General features: G+C 26.4%; 2 protein-coding genes across 2 annotated transcripts; one reads left to right on the top strand and one right to left on the bottom strand.

The window, feature by feature from the left end:
- Positions 1-1,917: 1,917 nt before the first annotated feature.
- Positions 1,918-9,567, top strand: LOC107164384 (fatty acyl-CoA reductase wat-like). The gene is made up of 12 exons (XM_089220783.1): positions 1,918-2,164; positions 2,961-3,118; positions 4,487-4,580; positions 4,754-4,876; positions 4,951-5,076; positions 5,143-5,291; positions 5,847-5,956; positions 6,112-6,304; positions 8,443-8,611; positions 8,697-8,821; positions 8,941-9,198; positions 9,267-9,567. Exons 2-12 carry the CDS (start codon positions 2,985-2,987, stop codon positions 9,352-9,354), a joined length of 1,569 nt encoding a protein of 522 aa, XP_089076909.1. The 5' UTR covers positions 1,918-2,164; positions 2,961-2,984; the 3' UTR covers positions 9,355-9,567.
- Positions 9,568-11,383: 1,816 nt separating this feature from the next.
- Mrgn1 (Mahogunin ring finger 1) lies at positions 11,384-15,736 on the bottom strand. Its single transcript, XM_089220782.1, has 12 exons — positions 15,445-15,736; positions 14,963-15,081; positions 14,550-14,752; positions 14,295-14,482; positions 14,080-14,234; positions 13,795-14,016; positions 13,574-13,731; positions 13,004-13,097; positions 12,815-12,940; positions 12,447-12,549; positions 12,257-12,375; positions 11,384-12,149 (listed from the first exon to the last, which is right to left on the bottom strand). The coding sequence occupies exons 1-12, from the start codon at positions 15,530-15,532 to the stop codon at positions 12,024-12,026; spliced, it is 1,701 nt and encodes a 566-aa protein (XP_089076908.1). The 5' UTR covers positions 15,533-15,736; the 3' UTR covers positions 11,384-12,023.
- Between the last annotated feature and the right edge of the window lie 2,139 nt (positions 15,737-17,875).

Below are 17,875 nucleotides of genomic sequence, written 5' to 3'. Positions count from 1 at the left end.
TAAATTTCAAGTTTCTACAAGTTTCTACATTCATTTTTAAATAACAACAAGATAAGAATATCGGTTTCAAGAGAAATTGAGTGAATATCCAATGTTGTAAAAATTTAAAATTCAAACCCTAATAAAAATTAAATTTGACTTTTCGCCTTTCAATAGTCATTTTTTATTTGATAAACAATAAACAAACATATTATTAATTTTGTATTTAATTTTCAAACTTTAGATATACAAAGATAAATTATTATGAAATTCTAACTCAAAATAATTTGTACAATATTTTCGTGATTTTTATGTATTTTGTCAAAATTCGAACTTTAAATGCTTATTAAAAAAAAATTTTGACTGTATTTTTTATGTTTTTAACTACCATTGTCATAACATATTAGTAGTCTGTTATTACATTTTGAAGCTTTTTACCCAACGAAAACATTATATTATTGACATTTCGAGAAAAATAAACGAAAAAAATTGAAAATATTCGAAATATTTTGAAAATATTATCAAGTATAATAAAGACCAGTATAAACATTCAGTGAAAATTGCATGTATCTACGATGATTTGTTTTGGAGTTACACAAATATCAAAAACGATATTCTCAAAAACCAATTTTGTATAAAAATGTCCTTAATTTTTTTCCTCCAACGCTTTTAAAAATTACTTGGAATTTTAAATTTTGACATCTCCAATGCACCATCTAGATTCATTTTCCAACCAAAAAAACTTTTGAAGTGAACACTTGAAGCATTATGTCGATAACTTATGGTGTACACACACACGAAAAAACTAAATAAATAAATAAAAAACACACACCATTATTGTAAAATCAATACATTCAACTATACGCTCCACTTAGAATCTAAAAACATATTAATATGTGCCCAAACGAGTCTCCATCGATCTGAATGACACCTATTAGAGTAGTGCCTATACCAAACCCGTCTTAAAATTTCAAACTACCTCTCGAAATCGATTGAATCACAATGCCTTTAACCCTGAATTCGCCATTGTTGACTACGTGCCACTGCTATACAGGGTGTCTCGCGAGGATTAACCCATGGGCCATTGCGATATCTCACGAAGTAATGGATATATCAAGATTCTGGTTTTGTAATAAGACTCACAGGGATAAAAATTACAGTTATTTCATTTTTTAATTTATAGTAATATTTTGGTAAGAATTTTTAAAAAATATATTTTTTTATTTATTTATTTCAAAAAAAATTAAAGATAGCCATTTTGTAGAGTTTATTTTTTTGAAACTATTGACTTTTCAAAATTGTACTTTCATTAATATCCTGATTTTAAATATTTTGTCTAGTTTTGCAGAAATAAAATATGATTATAACTAACTAGACACACAGAAAACGTCCGGTCAGCCGGGCGAGCACGGGCGCGACACGGCGAGTGACATGTTTGATAACACTATATAGGTGTTAAATAATTTGCAACTTTTCTCGAAACTAAAAAAAAATTAAAAATCAGGAAATTAATAAAAATAAAATTATGAAATGTCAATATTTTCAGGAATAAACTCTACAAAATGGCCATAATCGATTTATTTGGAAATAATTAAGTAAAAAAAATTTTTTTGACTTTTTTATTTCAACATTAAAATATGAAATAATTGTAGTTTTTATCCGTGTGAGTCTTATTACAAAACCAGGATTTTGATATATCCATTATTTTGGGAGATATGTCATATAGTGATATAGTAAATCCTTGCGGAACACCCTATATAGTTATTATACTATATAGTAAGCATATTGTAACTTTTATATAAAATAAAAACAAAAAAACTGGTTAGGTTAGGTAAATCTCAGGGCCAAACGCGTATAGTATAGGTACGTTTGTATGCTGCAATCTAATGAATTTTCCCTATTCTTTACCAACAATACTATAAATATCCATGTGTAATGGAAAACCGCCGCAGTCCACGTAAAACTACAGTGCAAACGAATTAGCCTAATTTGCTAAACGGATTATAGTAATTTTTCGATCTTAATTATTGGGAATATTGTATCAGTTTCTATTTTAATTACAATACTATATGTTTTTATCTTGAATAAACACGATATTTTGTCCCGTTAATTAAAAAAGTTCGAATAGTGAAGTTTCCACTAAATCGTTAAGATTAAAAAAGTGAAAAAAATTTACGCATAACAGGTAACAGCATTTTTCAAATTAAACACGAAATAGTTTTAAATTTTAATTCCGATTTAATTACAATAACTCTTTATTTTATTTTTAAAAATTTTAATTAACATTTTATTTGGTTTTTTTTTAACTTTATTTATAAAAAAATATGTAGTCAAAAAGATATAAAATACAATTAGAAATGATGAATTTAAAACATGTAAATTGTTCTCTTAATGCATAATAAAATATGTATAGTTAAAAATAAATTGTATTCATTGTAATCATTTCTGATTCGTTCAATTTTTGTATTTAATTTTATTATTGCCCTTTGATACATTCATTTCTAAAATGTATTCATTATTTTAATTATTATATTTCTATTAATATTCTAAAACTGTATTTGTTTATTCAACTAATTATTAATTATTATATAGTTATTAGTTGTTTAAGTTCTCCAAAAGCATTTTTAGATTAATGTTCGAGTTTATATTTAATTCTGATTATATTATGATTATGCTTTCGATAGTAGATTACTTTAATTTAAAGATTTCGGTCAAATAAAACCATGATCTTTACTCGTAGGTATATTTTTAGTTAAATAATAATATATTAGTAGAAACTATATTCTTTTGAAATTAAAATAATTATATTTTTCATTGATTTGATTATAAAACATATGTTTTTTGTATAAAAACTGTACGATCAATACAAAAATATACATTATTCAATATTTCAATTAAAGATATAAAATGGTTGTAAACACCTTGTAAGCTATTATTATCAATAGTTATCAATAGTTTTACCTATTTCATGTTTCATTCAGGTTTTTCGCACTGATATTTCAACCATGGATAGCTGTAACTTAGTTGACGAAAATACATCTCAATTATCAGAAATTCAATCATTTTATAATGATCAAACAATATTTTTAACTGGTGGTACTGGATTCATGGGAATTTTAATACTGGATAAATTAATAAGGTAAGAATTGTATGCCTTTATTTTTAACAAATAACAGCACTCATTAAATATAATATTTACATATAACCAGTATTTATTATATATATGAAGCATTGGCATATATTAGTTTGTGTTCTTAATTATTTATAAACCATTTTATCGAATAACCATATTTTATAACATTATGTAAATTAAATAAAAAATGTTTCTACAAATTCAAAAATGTTTTCATGCAACTGAAAGAATATATGTGAAGTTAATGTATTTATTAATATAAAATTAAATACATATACGAAACAATACATATATTTATATTAATTATTCTGATGTTTTATGTTAAAAAATAGCAGACGCAATATGATTTATAACATTTAAGACTAAATAATGCTTGTAGTGTTGTAATAATAAGTTAAAAAAAGTGGATGAGTGAATATCGTTCTGCTGTTCAGTAGTTTACAACTTTACAAATGAATCCAATGATATGATATGATATTGTATACTTAAAACGATTCTGAGTGCAGACGGTTTGTCAGTCTAGGATATGCTATACTATATTAATTATATTGTTATTATTTCAAAAAAAAAAGTGTAGGTATCTATAAAATAAATCAGATTAATTATGTACCCGGACTCACTCGGTCATTCATAGAAGGTATATACACAATTTATTATAAAGTGTTAATATATAAGGCATTAACGATATTAACTATTAATATTAGAATATAAAGTAAACTATAGAAATTTAAATGCCAAGCATTGGAAATTCTAATATAAATATTCAGTGAAAATTTTATGTGTCTAGGGTAATTTTTTTTAGAGTTACATCATTATCTAAAATCGATTTTCTCAAAAATTGATTTTGCGTAAAAATTACCGTTTTTTCTTATTTTATTTATTTTTTTATTTGTTTTTCCCGGTGCTTTTGAAAACTATTGGAAATTTCAAATGTCTATAAATTACTTAAATATTTTGAAAATTGTATCAAGTATAAAAAATACCAGTATAAACATTCAGTGAAAATTGTATGTGTCTACGGTAATTTGTTTTAGAGTTATGCTTATATAAAAATTCGATTTTGTGTGAAAATTCCTGTTTTTCCTTAATTCATTATGCTTTTGAAAACTACTGGGAAATTTAAAATTAGACCTGCCCAATGCACCAACTAGATTCACTTTCCAACCGGAAAAGCTACTGAAGTTGAAAATCGAATCATTATTTCGACAACTTATCGTATGTACACAGACACACAGACACACACACACCATTATAAAAATCAATACATTCATCGCTCCGCTCAGAATCTAAAATGAATTGTTAAACAAACATAAAAAATGTTTGCAGTTGATTTAAATTCAAAAATTATTTATTTTAAATATTTTAATTTTTTAGGACTTGTTCGGGAATAAAAAGAATCTATATTTTAATCAGAGAGAAAAAAGGAAAAACTACAGAAGAAAGATTCAAAGAACTTTTCGATAACCCTGTAAGAACCTTAATGTTTTTCGATTAAACAGTTAAAAAATAAAAAATAAACTATGAATTCAAAATTATTATTACGTTTTGTGAATAAATTATTTTATAATGTTATTAATTTAATATATAACACTGATTATGTGTTTTAATTTTAGTTTTGTAAAATATGAGGAATCATTTCAGGTATTTGATTTAATGAAAAAAGAAAAACCGAACTTTTTAGAAAAGATCACTGCAGTTATCGGCGATTGCGCTTTGCCAAACATGGGAATCGAAGAAAAATACATCAACATTATTAAAGACGAAGTAATTTGTTACATTAATATTATGTATGTATTATTGTTAATAATTGGATTTTATAAAATTATATTTTAACTTAGGTAAACATAGTAATACACTCTGCTGCTACTGTACGATTTGACGAACATTTGAGAATAGCTGTCAATATAAATATAATTGCCTTACAAGATTTATTGAAAATTAGCCAAAAAATTAAAAACTTGAAAGTAAAAGGAACATCTATTAATTTAAATTTTATGTGCTCGTATTATTATCATGGTTTTTTGATTTAGGCTTTTGTTCACATTTCAACTGCTTATTCTAATTGTGCTGGAAGGGAAGTTGTGGAAGAGATTTTTTACAAAACACCTATAACTGGAGACAAGTTATTACAAGTTGTTAACGGTCTAGACGATGATTACATCACTAAAATTACACCTTCGTAAGTAGTTTACATTGAGAACAATAATTTATAGAAATAATACAATGTGTTCTATATTACGATATTTTCATAAAGAAGAATATATTAGAACTAGGAAATAATAAACACTTGTATATGAATATTATGTAACATATACCTAATTATAAATTGTAATAATAGAATACATAATACGAACATTATGTACATATATTATATATAGGTCCGTTTGGTCTTTTCAAGACGCGTTTGGGATAATATAATATCATTATATTGTGATGATGATAACTTAAAAAATAAACATTTAAAAGAGTTGACTTTTTTTCTAATAAATATGCAAAAAATGGTTAATTTGTTTAAAATGATACTTCGTGAACACTATATTACGAATTACTATTTGTGTTGTACCTATATTATGTATTTATGTTATACATATAACACGTAATTGAATAGATTTTCTAATGTTCACATATTAGTATACTACTATATTTTAGGTTATCTAATTTAGGTATACCTATAAAATACTTTTTAGTAATTAAAACAGTGATAATAGAGCCTATGAATCTTTTATCCATACAGGTTACTAGGAAAATGGCCAAATACATACGCAATGACTAAAGCAATTGCCGAGGGCGAAATATTGACTTATGGCAAAGGATTACCAATCGGAATTATTAGACCGTCAATGAGTAAGTAAAATTTTGAAATGTGCATACAATGTTATTGGATTTTAAATTTTATTTTAGGTATATTTTTATCTGCATGTTCTAATAAGTAATAACTATAATAACAGTAATAACCTAACCAATAATTATCAATGTAAATTTCGTATTTAAAATCTTAGTTATCGCCACCGCTAACGAACCTGTTACTGGATGGATTAACAATTTCTATGGACCAACTGGAGTTGTGGCAGCCACTGGCCTTGGTCTCATGAGATGCATGCATGCAGATTCATCTAAAACAGCGGATATCGTGCCTGGAGATTACGTCAGCAATGCCGTGTTGGCTTGTGCTTGGGATATTCACAACCAATGGTAATTATAATAATCCATACAACTCTATAAACTGTTATGTTGCATGAGTGACTAGTTTCACAGTGACAACAATTATCTAAATATTCAATAATCATCAAAAATCATAGAATATGACAAATATGTATATAGAAAAAACACGGATAACTTGCTCTGTTGTATACTGTACCTACCATTGATTATAGTATAGGCCACTGTAATGGATGTATAAAATTTGAATTCAATTATAGTTAAAAAGTATATTTATGTTTCACACTGGGTCGTCTATAGCAGATCGCAATAGTGGTAATTGGTAAAATACAGACGCAATTTACCGATTCCACTGCACTATGTGTATGTGGTGTAATTCTTACACGAGACCTAGCAGGTAAAAAAAAAATACTTTCGTATTATTTTAGTTCCTACGCGAACACAATAGAAAAAGGCTCATATGTAAGTTCCTACATGATAAAAAAAAACTTAAAATGTCAGTAAATGTATTCACTTATGTTATGTTAAGGATTAGATTAGCGATTCCCAAACTGTTTGACCCTAAAAATTAAAAATAACTAATTGCACATCCCATGAATAAATAAATCACAAATTTACAGTATTTAAAAACATACAAATTTTAATTGTTATGATAAAATAAATCAACAATAAAAAAATATTATTAAATTTCTATTTAAAGTATTACAAAAATTTTATTTTTATGAAAAAAAAAAAAAACAATGACCATAAATATTAGTTTATAGTATTGGGCGCTCACGAATTGCCTCCCGTGATTTTTTTTTTAAAAAAGGTTACACGAATTGCCTCCCGAAAAAAAAGTTGTCGAAAAAGTAGTGACCCTCTTGTACTAGAATCGCCTACGATAGTTATAATTAATCGATTTAGGTATAACCTTACATAATGTAATTAATATTTGATAATGTCAATAAACGATGGCGGCGCCGCGGAAGCAATGCGAAAGCAGATCCCGCGGCGTCGTCGGTTAAAACGGAAAAAAAAAAAAAAAAAAAAAAGGTATAACCTCACATATTAAATAAACTGAGAAAATAATACATAAAACAAATATTTTAGAAGAATGTCAGGTGTAATAATAATAAATAATAATACGTATATATGAATAAGTTTACTATTTTTGAACTGGATTTCATTACACTTATTAGTTTTTAATTAAGCAGAATATATTTTTTGTTTTGTACATGTCCATCGCTTAACGTCATTGGCTAAATCTTTTTGGAATCCAAACTTAAAACCATCACAAATTTAAATTGTTTTGCCTTTTTCACTAATAACACTAATAACGTTCATTTTTATAACACTGTGTAATTGTTATTTACGAAACTGACGGTGATAACGGGCTATATTCTTTAACTGATAATCAGTGATCGAAAAGATTTTTGCATTTGGCAAATTAATCTGCCTGGGAAATACTGTATGTCTTAAAATAATATTTTTGAACATTATGGAAATCGATAGTAAAAACTATCGATAATCTAAGTATACTATGGGAGGCAATTCGAGTAGACTTTAGCCACTAAAGTAATGATAGGTTTTTTACATAACTGATAAATTCATTGTATATTTTATTATATATTTATTGAATATTTTAGAATATTAAAATAATATAAAATACAATGCATATTTAACTATTTTATTACGCGTAATATTAATAAAATATACTTAGTTGGTATAATATTGGTTGATAAATTATCTCGACTCAAAATTGTTTTTTGTATGCAATGTATTGTCATTGAATTTAAATTTAACACATCCATTACACTATAACAACGACTTAGCTTCCTACTTAATGACAAGATACACTCGGAAGTTACTCTAGTACTCTACAATAAAGTGGTTACGTACTTGCCGCTTTTTGAACATATATTCTAGCAGTGTAGATACATTTTTATCCGAAGCTTACTTATAACACCTACCATTGATTATAATCACTATTAATAAATTTTTACCATTGCTAGTACCTATATATGTAGGTAGATCATGTGATTCATGAATTAACGTTAAAGTATGAATTGGGCGTCGCAGGTCTATTAAATTTATTAACCTACTAAATTTAATATCATTTGTATTTTGTTAAAACAGTATTGAAAAGTACCAACTCTAAAAAATAAATTAAAACGTTTGAATTATTTTAGGAAAGAACACAATACCTGCAATGACATGAAAGCTGATGATTTAGAAAAAGAACCATTAACTGAACCACCTATTTACAATTTCGTATCATCAAGTGTCAATCCAGTGACATGGGGAGAATTTTCGACGTTGAACAAAAAATATGGATTTGAAGTGCCTTCTGTAAAAGCGGTACGCGGTTTATTTAACTTAATAACAGTTATATAGATTAAAAATTGTTGCATTTAACTGGATGAAAAAAAATTTTTAATTTTAGATCTCACCAATTCTATTGAGATTATCCAAAAACAAATACGAATACCAAATTTTATGTTTAATTCTCCACATCATACCTGCATTTATACTTGATTCTTTAGCCAAAATCGTCGGAAAGAAGCCTCTGTAAGTGACACTTGAAAAATAATAATTATTTTTTTATCTATAATAATTACCTATTGATAAATATGTGTATACCTTCTTATTATAATATAATATTATAATGAATATTTTTTGATTTTTAGATTAATGGAAGGATATAGAAAACTGCACAAGTTCTCCGAAGTCATATCCTACTTCAGTTTAAAATCGTGGACATTCAAAGATAATAATACGAGGTCTTTGATACAAAAGTTATCCAAATTAGATCAAGCACTTTTCAGATTCGATCTTACCAAAATGAGCTGGAATGAATACTTCAAAAAACACGTAATAGGTATTCGAACGTATATTTTAAAGGATCCAATGGAAACGTTATCAGAAGGAAAAAAAAGGAATCTAAAGTCAGTAACCAATATTTAACATAAATTACTTATTGACAAAGATTTTATTATTGTTATTTTATTTTCAGATTATATATTGCATACTACACATTATTATCCGTTTTAGCGGTGTCATTACTATTAATACTGTACGGAATTTGTAATTTATTTATATAACAAAAAAATTAGTGTTAACTATACTAGAATCTCATATTTATTTTATATAATATTGTACGATAAAATCTAATTATCATATTAATAATTTTTCTTTATTTTAACTATGTCTACATAATATTATAGTGAGCATTTATAATTTTCCTTTTTACTTTTTTTGATGTCTACATTGATTTACTTGTTACTTAAAAATATATATTTAAAAAAAAATTTAAACCCTGTGTATAGCTAATGAATATGTTGTATATAAATAATATGTTTTTTTCCTGTCTGTCTTCGACATTTCTAATAGTAAAAATCTAAAATTTTTGGTAGGTATCAACATATTTTCTAGTAGGAAAGTGAAACTAGCGGTACTTTTATGAGGGCAAAATTGAAAATTCCTAATAGTTTCTGAAAGCATCTTTTTCATTAATGAAAACCTAACCTTCAGTTTCATTAATTGAAGGTAGTTTGAGGTCGGAATTTAAGGTCTTGTTTGAGACGAATCCGGGTGTACCTACCGCTGACATATTTTTGGAATACCTGTATGGCCCTTTTATTTGTGGTCTTAGCAAAACCCCATATTATGTCCATATTATATTGGTTGAAATAGAGTTTCTTACAAAATGATTTTTATGGGTATGGTTAGGTTAAAACGAAGTAGTGACTTTAACAGATGGAGTCTGGAATTTAGTTTCTTATGCTTATCTTAAAGATAACAAGACCAGGTTAAGCGCCTGTCGAATGCAAGACCAAGGTATTTAACTTCATTCGAGGGGAGTATGATGATATTGTTAAAAAGTAACAAAGAAAGACTTGGATTGAATAACAATTTTAATTATATTGTTGTAATTTAAAAATATTATTCATGGGTAGTTAATATCATTAATGACTTTTACTAATGGGTAGGTACTTTATAGTATACTAGCTCTCCGATCTAGTTATAATATGTTGTACCAAATGGCAAATATACTATGAACGACTATGACTGAATATGTCAGATACATATATAATGAATATGATTTGATTAATTTAGAATTTATTTTATTGCTACCTACCTTATAATAACAATATAATTAATATAATAATATACCTAGTAGATATAAAATATCCTAGTATGTCAACCCGTCTTCCTCCAGAATCGTTTTTCGTATACAATGATATTATATCATTGAATTCAAATTTAAAACCAACCATTACAGCAGAGGTTTTCAAAGTGTTGTTGGGGGGGGGGAGGGAGTGAAAGCTTTATAGAGAGGGTGCAAGACAATTTTAAAATCAACATTGTATTGGTAGGACAGAAAAAGATTTATGGAATTTGGGTGAAAATAATCGCATCCTGTATAGTGTGTATAATTCCGAATTCGGTATATTTATAGAATCACGTACAGGCAGCAACAATTAACACGAGCCATCATCTATAAAAGGTTTGTTATTTTATCCATAAAATCGATAAATTGGCCGTAGATTTTAACTTTTTAGTACTATAAGCATGACTATTAAAATTATATTTATGAGGGAGCTCACGTCTGGGGTTGACCAAAGTGGGGAAGGGCTGACTTAAAAAGTTTGAGAACCTCTGCATCACAGTAAACCACTTGTAACCTAAGCTACTGTACAGCAGAGCGACATCAACATAGATACCCAATTTTTTAATTTTTTTAACAGTATTTGATTTTTTGTGTAAAGTTTTGCATTAAGATAACCCGGTACCTACACTATAAATTATCATTCAATAAAAATTTTTTTTTGGATTTAAAGTTCTGGAGATAGTAGACTGCCGCGGCCGTCTGTTTTGTGTATTCTGACTGACTGAACAATTTTTTCTAATTTATTTATTTTTGCTTCTTGAAATATAAATTATACCCGTAAGTTACCTACATTATTTTCATTACCTAACTGAATTTGAGACGCCAGTACCTACTATTAACTTCAAATGGTTAAGGGTGACATTTTCTTCTTTGACCATATTAAAAGATTTTTGGGTACACTGTCTTAACCACTTATCCATTGTGATTTGTGAGCAGATTTATAATAAATAACAAAAACCTATTAACAAATATTTAGTTTTATTTTAGAATAGTTGATACTTTCACCTAATCTGTAATATTATCCATGGGTATTGAGTAAAAAAAACTTTTTACTCGTGTGTCAAATTAATACACTACAGTAATAAGAAAAATTTTTTTTAGTATTAATGAATATTATCTATTTTTAAAATTACTACTGGGCAGTGGTATCAAACTATATATTTGTCTATGACAATTGTCATAACTCATAACTATCTAACTTATGAGACATATCTTATGACAAATTTCTTTAATATATTTTACAATTTAATATTGAGATTCATACAGTAACAATATTTATGTAAATTATTTAACAATTTTAACTTTTTTTAGGATTTGTATATAAGTATAAGGTATAGAACATTTTGTACACAATTTACATACTATTAATACAATCTTAATTTTAAATATTACATATTATTTTCATTATTTTACATAAATAATGTTTTATTTTTATTTTTATTATTAATATACTTTAAAATATTTTTCTTATATAGTTTACTTATCTAATAAGTGTGTACAGTTAATTAGGCTGGAGGATATATATAATAAAGTGAAAAATAGTCAAATAATGTTAAATTAATTACAACCAATATTAATTCCACTAAATAAACTTAAAATTTATACTGGTGTAGTTTTTTCATAAGCAGCTAATAACAAACGAGAAGAACCAACAGAAGTATAACTTTCACCACTTGAACGTTGACTCACAGTACTCATGGGAGTACCAGGTAATGACACCCTTTCCTGTATAAAATCAGTTTTTTTTAATGGTTTATAAATTAATAATATTTACATAAGCGATAAGCTATGAAGTAAATATCAAAACCAAACAATAGTATAGTTTTATTTACTTGAGATATTGATAGCTGAGGTTTTTCATTTTGATGTGTAACTAGCATTCTTGCGGCACATTCACCATAACACTCAGCATCTTCTGCACCATGATTTAATATAACATTGATTTCTTTTTCTAAAAAATAAAGAAACACATCAATTTATTATTTATTATTTAAATTTAAAAATAACTTATAATGTTCTTACTTTCGACTATAACAGGTTGGGGTTGTTCAACTTTCTTTTCAATACTTTTCTCCGAGTCCAATAATGGAGACATTTTTTCTGCTTCACTATCTTCATCCTGAGTCTAAAAAATAATGAAAGTTTGAATATGCTCAACTATATAATATGATTTTAAGATATATTTGTATTATTTATTTATCACTACACAATAATTATATTATATAGTAGAATCAGATTATAACAATCTTCACAGATAGTTCTATCTGGTTGCCAAAACATACTGCATATGAGATATAAAACCAAGCAAGTTCATGGGTGTAGTCTTTATATCCAGCAATGTAATAAGCGAGTTCTACTGTATTTTAATCTAAGTAATACTAATTTTTTACCTCTTCTTCAGGATTTGCTTTTTCATTAATTATTCTCACTTTGTCTTTACACTTAATTGGAATTTTCGGTTTTATTTCATCCTTAATAGAACCTTTAGATGATTTATCACTGATAGATGCAGCACCCTAAAAAATTGAGTTATGTCAATTATAAAGAAGAATCTAAATTAATAATTCTATAATACATACATTAGAACTTAAAGAATTATCACTAAGGCTTAATGATTCACCATGAGAATCTAGGCTGCAAGATTTTTTTCTGGAAAGCCTGTCTAAACTCATTCTGTAACAAAGTATTTTAAAATGTTTTATAAGAAAATTAAATAATAATTTTGTTTACAGACTTAGATGATTCATTTATATTCAAAAAGTGGCGCACAGAGGTATTTTAAGAGCACATGCAGTTAAAAAAAGTTAGCCACCCACCTACCCAAATTTTTATTTATAACAAATAGTTTCACTTATTATTCACTGTAATTCAAAGAAATCAATTAGTATAGACTATAGTTTATGTTATGAATTATTTAATTTCCCTGTGAAACCTGCAGTAGTACACACCCACCCCCCTCGAGAACACATGCAGTTGCATTCCTTGCTAACCTGTCTGGGTGCCACTGTATTTAAATTAATTCAATTTTTAAATAAATAACATAAAGTCTACTTTGTCTCTAATTGGAACAAAATAAAAAAAATTCAAAGATAAATTTAAAAAAAACTAAAAACTAATTAACTAAAAAAAATTGTTTTAACTTAGCATACTTAGACATAGTAAGTCCAGCACATTGGCTATCAGGTGAAGATTCTAGTAAATGATCACTAGGAACTTTAGTGGCATTACTATATCGTCGAAAATTTGGACCATTGAGAGCTTCAATTAAAGGAACAGTTTCGTAGCCATAAGGTGTACGTAAATCAATCTATGAAATTTAACAATTTATAAAAAAATATATACCTTACATTTTAAAATTGAATATTATTACTCTATGATTATTGTCTAATGTTTTTTGTAAAGCTTTTATTTGTAAAAGAGCACGGAATGGAACGCGGCATATTGGACAATTATTAGCTTGATATCGTAAAGAATCTGCACAAGATTGACACAAACACAAGTGACGGCAAGGCAAAATTAAAGTGTCACGCATATCACTCATACATATTACGCATTCTGAACTACCATCTTCTAAATCTTCATCTCCAGAATCCTTCAAATATAAATAAATAAATAAATAAATAAATAAATAAAACATCAGTATAAGTATACTAACTTTTAAATCCGGTGTCTTATTTTCAATGCCATATATTTCTTGCAGTAAGTAGCATAACCCATCTACGAATAATTTTTGTTTTAAAGCTTTTAAAATGTAGGAACCATCAGAGTATTGTTCAACAACTGCAATTGTGGTATGTGACTGTCGTGTTTCTGAAATGTATTAACTTAATAAAAAATGAAATTGACATTATACATTGAAGACTCATTTACCTTCAGAAGTATCATGAGCTATACAATGTATAGCAATCGGAATAACTTCTTTGTTAAATGCATAGGTTAAGTCCTCAGTAGTGTATAAACTTGGATCAAACATATGCAATGGTTGAATAAACTGTTGGTTTGAACCTCGTTTATAATGGTATACTTCAGATGTCATCGATGGATCACGACAGTTAAAACTATACAAAAACAAAATTATATAATGATATATATTATACATCAATAACACTTAATATTCACACTTACGAAACCCCACTTGGTGTAAAATCTTCAGTACAGAAATAATATATTGTTATTGAACAAGGTGAATCACAATCAAAGGTAAATTCTATATTGAATGTAGTTTTACCTTCTTCTGTACGTATAAAACGCAATGATTCTTTTCTAATATTTACCAAACTTTTTAACGGTTTAGTAGGTTCTCCTATTTCAGGGGGCGGGTATGGAAACTACATTTAAAAAAAACATAAATACAAATTATTTTTTTTAAACAAAGCTTTTTACATAATGGTTAATTGGTAAATTAATGTGGCAGGTGCTTATATTTTTTTTTAAATAGTTTAAGTAGGTTATTTTCCATTTTTTAAAATGATTTAGAACTCAGATCAACCAGAACAAGAATATAATATGTAGTTATTTCATAAATTAAATCTACTTACTGTAGTAGGGCATTTACTAAAAAAATTTAAATCCATATTTTCTCCAAATAAATATGCCTCTGGTTGTGGTGTATCAAATTTTTCACCACCCATAATAAAGTGAGTACTAAAATAATTTCCTGGAAAGATGTTTAAAAAAAAGAAATATTAAAAACTATCATTATAAAATAGGTATTATAAAAATTAATAAATAAATGAAAACTAATAAAAACTATTGATTATTTAAGAGAAAAAAATATTCATATTAGAAATTGCATTTCACACGTTTCTATTTTTTAAAATACATTTGTGTATACAAAAGTGAAGTGACATACATTTAAATTTTTTAAATGACTTATAATTTCATATTTTTTTTAACACTTTCTAATTGCAATGTATACAATTAATAATACAGAATATTAGAATATATATCCAGAATACAGTACAAAAAAAAAAAAAAAAATCAAATATTAATAAACTATTTAAATGTCTTTTAAACAAACCAGATTTGGGTGGATATTTATAAGCATTATTTGAGTTGTTGTCCACTTCTTCAACTCTAGGGTTTTGTCGACTAGTAAATGCACCCATTGTAGCCTACAGCGATTGAACTAAATTATTATATTTCAATTAAATGAAATATGTAAAAGGAAATAATTAATATTTTTAACCATAAATGCTTAAATAGTAATATTACTGACAATCATTACTTAAAAATAAGCAATGAACTGAATAGTGAATATTATAATAGGTATAAAGTAAGTACTAAGTGGTCATTAGGAATAAAACTAAACAAGTACCACAAATCACAACACGGTTATCAGTACATTATCAATATAGGTCGACAACTCAACTACATTCATATTATTTCAACGTTAACAACGTCATCTATGGATTATATATACATTTGTTTTGATAACAATCAGTCTAGCCGATTGTGTATTTTTTATAGTAATTATTAATTTCATCTGAGTTAGGTAAAAAATGGGATGATGATCAAAATGTACCTATTCAAATCTGGTATTTTTGTAGATTCTTAATATTTCTATAATCCAATACGGCAATACCGACCAGTACTATACTATACTATTGTTTCGTTTTGATATTTACTTCATAGCTTATCGCTTATGTAAATATTATTATTTTATAAACCATTAAAAAAAAACTGATTACCTGGTACTCCCATGAGTACTATGAGTCAACGTTCAAGTGGTGAAAGTTATACTTCTGTTGGTTCTTCTCGTTTGTTATTAGCTGCTTATGAAAAAACTACACCAGTATAAATTTTAAGTTTATTTAGTGGAATTAATATTGGTTGTAATTAATTTAACATTATTTGACTATTTTTCACTTTATTATATATATCCTCCAGCCTAATTAACTGTACACACTTATTAGATAAGTAAACTATATAAGAAAAATATTTTAAAGTATATTAAAAATGAAGAAAAAAACATTATTTATGTAAAATAATGAAAATAATATGTAATATTTAAAATTAAGATTGACTTACATTGACTGCGTAGTGATGATCACTCGCATATTTGACACACGGTAGATGGCAAAACCTTTTTTGATCTGGGAAAATCTTTGCCAATTTGTACATTGTGGGATATCCTTGGAAAACGCCAATATAAGAAGATAATATATATCTATGCGAAGTTTCTGCAGTCCTGTTCTGCCTCTAAAATGATATCAGGAACATATAATTAGGTTACCTTCTACCTAGTACCTATATGGACTATGGCAATATATATCATTTTTTACCATCATTGTTAGGTTTGACAGGTTTTATTCAAATAATATTAATTCAACCAACGGTTCATTGAGGGTAAAATAATGAATGAATTAATATTTAATTCAAATGGTATAAAAGTATAAAATCATTTTAAACCTACAAAAAACAATTCTGAGCAAAGACCATCTATTAGTCCATATTAATTACTAATATATAAGTAGGTATAATGTATATAATATTATGAATTATGATATTATCGCTATTAAAGTAGGTAATTATTTTAATATGAGATATTTATAATACCCACATGCAAAATAATTACAATAGTAATACAGCAGTAGTTGGTAAGTTGAGGTTGAATTAATTTTTTCCGAAAAAATTGTGTTATAAAATATAATTTTATACTTTAAAGGTTTCAAGTAGGTACTCGTGAAGGTAATCGGTCAAAATATCCAAAGACAAAATATCCAACGGTCAAAATATCCAAATTTTACGTAAATTAATATATTACACTTTACTTTAATTACTTTCTAATAAAATTAACTCCTAAATATATAAATTACGTTAGTAGTATAATAATATCACAAAATATACTGCACAAACATTAGTCAAATAATATAAAAAGCGGGTATAAGTGGATGTCGCTCTGCTGTACATTAGGGTGTGAGGTGGACCTCTGACTAGGGTAGGTTAAATTTGAATGCAATGATAGGTATCATTGTATCCGAAAAACGATTCTGAATGGAGACGGTTTATCTGTTTAGGATATATTATAGATATAGATTATTAAAAATTTTCAAATCTAAGATTTAAAAAGAATTTTTTTTATGAATTTCTAGCTTAAAATAATTTGCGAATTTTCGTGATTTTTACGTATGTTGTCAAAATTAAAATTTGAATGCATGTAAAAAAAATTGTGGCTATATATTTATTTTATTTTTCAACTGCTATTGTAAAAATATGTTAGGAGCCTTTTATTAAATTTTCAAATCTTAGAATTAAAAAGAAAAACTTTTATGCATTTTTATCTAAGATAATTGGAACATTGCCGTAATTTTTACATATTTAGTCAAAATTTGAACTTCAAATGCTAATAAAAAAAAATTGTGCCTATGTATTCTTGTAATTTTTTAATCACTATAAGAATAACTTATGAGAAACTTTGTATTAAATTTTCAAGTATTTTGATTGTGCCA

This window comes from Diuraphis noxia, unplaced genomic scaffold (assembly GCF_037042655.1).
Source record: "Diuraphis noxia isolate RWA-SAM2 unplaced genomic scaffold, SU_Dnox_SAM2 contig0002, whole genome shotgun sequence".
NCBI classification, from domain to species: Eukaryota; Metazoa; Arthropoda; class Insecta; order Hemiptera; family Aphididae; genus Diuraphis; species Diuraphis noxia.
The sequence above is the reverse complement of the archived record's forward strand: the minus strand, read 5'-3'. Positions and strand labels throughout refer to the sequence as shown.